This window comes from Sinocyclocheilus grahami, unplaced genomic scaffold (assembly GCF_001515645.1).
Source record: "Sinocyclocheilus grahami isolate Dianchi unplaced genomic scaffold, SAMN03320097.WGS_v1.1 scaffold1122.1, whole genome shotgun sequence".
NCBI lineage: Eukaryota > Metazoa > Chordata > Actinopteri > Cypriniformes > Cyprinidae > Sinocyclocheilus > Sinocyclocheilus grahami.
Window position 1 is genome coordinate 208804 of NW_015506301.1, and position 2943 is coordinate 211746.

A 2943-nucleotide genomic window follows, 5' to 3' on the forward strand; every position below is an offset into this window, starting at 1 on the left:
TAAAACCTAATCAGAACAACCTTAGCAACGTTCTAAAGCATGCTCAGAACAACCTTAACAACTGCATAGCAACACGCTAAAAACCGTCTAAAATGCCCAAGCAACCATTTTTGAACCGGAGTACACAGACGAAGAACTAACCGCGCGTGACCTTTCCAACGTGATTACGTAATGTGAAGTGTCGCATGACCATCGCCAGTGTTGGGAGTAATGCATTACAAACATAACAATATTATGTTAAGTAAGTTTTAGGAGCTCATTTTTATTCTTGCAGAATTGACTAAAAATGAGCTCCTAAAACTTACTGCCAGATTCTGTGGTACAGTGGTACAAGAGGATTATCTGTCCATAAAGCCTATAAAAAATGAGTCTTCACGTATGTCACAATACTTCAGCATGTTATTCTTATTAAATGAGGGTAATCTTTTAGGATTTTTTACTCAAGCAAAGTCTCTAAGAACCTGACAGCTTGTACTTCTGGAGACTCCAGGAAGGCCGCCGTTCTGGAAAATGCTGGCGCTGGAGACGAAATGCTTCCTGATGGTTTCACACCTAATTCTTCAAATTCATTCTGAAATCTTTTGCAGTTAACACGTGTCTTTTCTTCTCCACTTGGTTTTTCTGACCCCGCTGACCCAGTGAGCATTTTGCTGACCAATGGTCATGTCTTAACTTTGCATTTTCTGTATTGCATTAGCTTTGAATATTTCTCATGGGGATTGAATAATTTTTGACTTTTCAGTCTGAGTTAAACCTCTTTTTTGGCTCATTTTATCAGTAAAAGAAAACATGCCTAATAATTCTGCACACCTGAATATAAGGAGTTTTCACTTCCAGCCTTAACGGACAATTATATATCACTCATAAATGATTAAATACTAAATGAATAGTAGTTATTAAGATTGATGTGGTTTGGAATTGGTCAAATGTGCTTGGAAAAAAAATATCATCAGAATATCAGCGTGCCTAATAATTATGCACGCGGTGTACAAACAAGTTCACGGAGAGAAAACCGAGATGACAGAAATAAAAGTGAACACACTGCAGTTTCGAATAATCTTTATGACCAAAAACAGAGTATTTTTGTTGCATTTCTGCAGCCTGTTCATTATGAGAATAAAATATAGTCAACCAAACATACAGCTACACTGGTTAATTTAAATATTCCATCATACAATCCGTGCCATTCAGCCTGGGCTCGGGCCAAGCACATATTTGCATGTGAAGAGGATGATTTTTTTTGTGTGCGGAAAGCAAGTTAAGTACAAAGCCTGGTTTTCATAATAAATAATAGTTTAGCATTCACATACATAACGTATATGGAAACATTTAATTGGATTCGTGCCGAATGAGAGAGGTAGTCTGCATCTAGAACAACGGCGTTTGCTTTTAGTCTAGCTTTAAATTAATTCGTTTTGGTTTGTTGAGCAAATTATATTTTTAATTCTTGTTGTGTTCTAAATACCGTTCAAGGCTAGCTATTATGTTAGGCCTATAATTGTTTGTACATTATAACATTCCGCTTTAATTACCGGTATTATTTCTGAATGTAATAATGCGGTTTGTGCTTATCTGACTTTAACCTAAACTACAACGTAACCTAAATATGATTTTATAATTTTTAATGCTATAGCAGACCTACCACATCACCCTCTGCATGGATGTATAATGAGCAGCAATAAACTACATTTTAGCTTTTTAAAATGCCTAGTCAAATTTCTGTGGATATTTTGGTGAAAGTAGCTCAAAAGTAGTGTAACATTACAATATTGCTGTCTCTGAATGGTAATGTAACTAATTACTTAGATACACTGCACATCACAGAGATAGTGCAAGATGAGCAAAAGGAATAATCTTTTTTTTTTTTTAGAAGATTATTCCTCGGCTGGGATCATGTAGAGCCCTTTGAAGCTGCACTGAAACTGCAATTTGGACCTTCAGCCCTTTGATCTCCATTGAAGTCCACTATATGGAGAAAAATCCCGGAATGTTTTCCTCAAAAACCTTAATTTCTTTGCAACTGAAGTAAGAAGGACGTTAACAACTTGAATGACATGGGCGTGAGTAAATTATCAGGAAATTTTCATTCTGGAAGTGAACTAATCCTTTAACAGTCCTAAAACAAGCTTGAATTTCTGATGTTAGATGTTTGATTTTGATTTTAGGTGTGGAATGTGGCGAAGTCAGTCGTGCGTGTTGGTGATTTGAGTGTGATGCCTTACATAAGCGTGAGCACTCTACAAACTGCACACGCTGAAATATTGATGTGGAACAGCAGGGCGTGTCTGTGTGTGTGCGTGTGATCTGCTGGACAAACACACTGAAACCGTCTGAAACCTCCCAGAAAACACTGCAAATGGAGAAACATCACATACACCAACAAACCGGCCCTTTTTTAGAGCGTTGCTATGCAGTTGCTAGGGTGTTCTGGGCGGTTTTTAGAGCATTGCTATGCAGTTGCTTGGGGATTCTGACAGGTTTTTATAGCAGGGGCTATTGCGTTTTCCAGTCGGGCTACCAAAATGTATCACCACTCTGCCTGACGGGCTATCTTAAATGCAGATCCCCCGCAGGTCATTAAAGGGGTCATATGATGCGATTTCAATTTTTCCTTTCTCTTTGGAGCGTTACAAGCTCTTGGTGCATAAAGAAGATCTGTAAAGTTGCAAAGACTAAAGTCTCAAATCCAAAGAGATATTCTTTATAAAAGTTAAGAGTCAGCCACACCTACCTAAAACGGCTCGTTCTAACACGCCCCCACATGTCTACGTCACTATGTGGGAAGATTTGCATAACGCCACCCAAATGTTCACGCAAAGAAAGAAGGCGTAACTTTTATTCTCGCTGTAGAATTGTTGCCGCCGCCGGCATGTCGTGAAGGCGCTGCGTGTTTCGTTGTGAAAGCGAAACTACTTTGTTTGGTCTTCCAAAAGAGGACGATAT

The 2943-nt window shown here is 38.5% G+C and overlaps 1 protein-coding gene across 1 annotated transcript in view; it reads right to left on the reverse strand.

Moving 5' to 3' along the window:
- Positions 1 to 1659, reverse strand: part of LOC107567020 (rho GTPase-activating protein 39-like) — a 27087-nt gene extending 25428 nt beyond the window's left edge. The window contains exons 1-2 of the mRNA XM_016252601.1: positions 1643 to 1659; positions 462 to 552 (exon numbers count right to left, since the gene is read on the reverse strand). Coding sequence (XP_016108087.1) covers positions 462 to 552; positions 1643 to 1659 — 108 coding nt within the window. The remainder of the gene's footprint in view (positions 1 to 461; positions 553 to 1642) is intronic.
- Between the last annotated feature and the right edge of the window lie 1284 nt (positions 1660 to 2943).